The 389-nt window shown below is 64.3% G+C and overlaps 1 protein-coding gene across 1 annotated transcript in view; it reads left to right on the top strand.

The window, feature by feature from the left end:
• Positions 1 to 128: 128 nt before the first annotated feature.
• LOC104521686 (F-box/WD repeat-containing protein 5) overlaps positions 129 to 389 on the top strand; it is a 12,476-nt gene continuing 12,215 nt past the window's right edge. Inside the window, exon 1 of the mRNA XM_010163763.2 lies at positions 129 to 260. Coding sequence (XP_010162065.2) covers positions 129 to 260 — 132 coding nt within the window. The remainder of the gene's footprint in view (positions 261 to 389) is intronic.

Genomic DNA, 389 nt, shown 5'->3' with positions numbered 1-389 from the left:
CTGCTCTCTGGGGAGGGCAGTGGGTGTGTGACCAGTTATTGGTGCGGTGGGCGAGTGCTGAGGCAGCAGCTGACCCCCTTTGTGAGGGCAGGTCGGGCTCCATCTTGGCCTCAGCTTGCAGTAGGACAATGACCCGTGAACACTCGGTGTCTGAGCCTGGCAGAGGGGTGGAGCTGCTGGCAGTCGCGGTGGTGGCAGTCGTGCAGTCACAGCTCTGTTCCCTGCTGGGTGCTGGATGCAGTGTGGTGCGGTCTGGGAGGGTGAGCCACTGCTGTCACACCAGCTGAAACAGGCCCTGGGGACCTGCTGGCCCAAGGTGGGTCTCTTGGAAGCTGAAAAGCCCGTTCCCAGCGTGCTGCAGAGGGGCAGGAGGGGCTGTGCACGGGGCC

This window comes from Antrostomus carolinensis, unplaced genomic scaffold (genome assembly GCF_000700745.2).
Source record: "Antrostomus carolinensis isolate BGI_N321 unplaced genomic scaffold, ASM70074v2 scaffold6840, whole genome shotgun sequence".
Classification (NCBI taxonomy): Eukaryota; Metazoa; Chordata; class Aves; order Caprimulgiformes; family Caprimulgidae; genus Antrostomus; species Antrostomus carolinensis.
The sequence above is the reverse complement of the archived record's forward strand: the minus strand, read 5'-3'. Positions and strand labels throughout refer to the sequence as shown.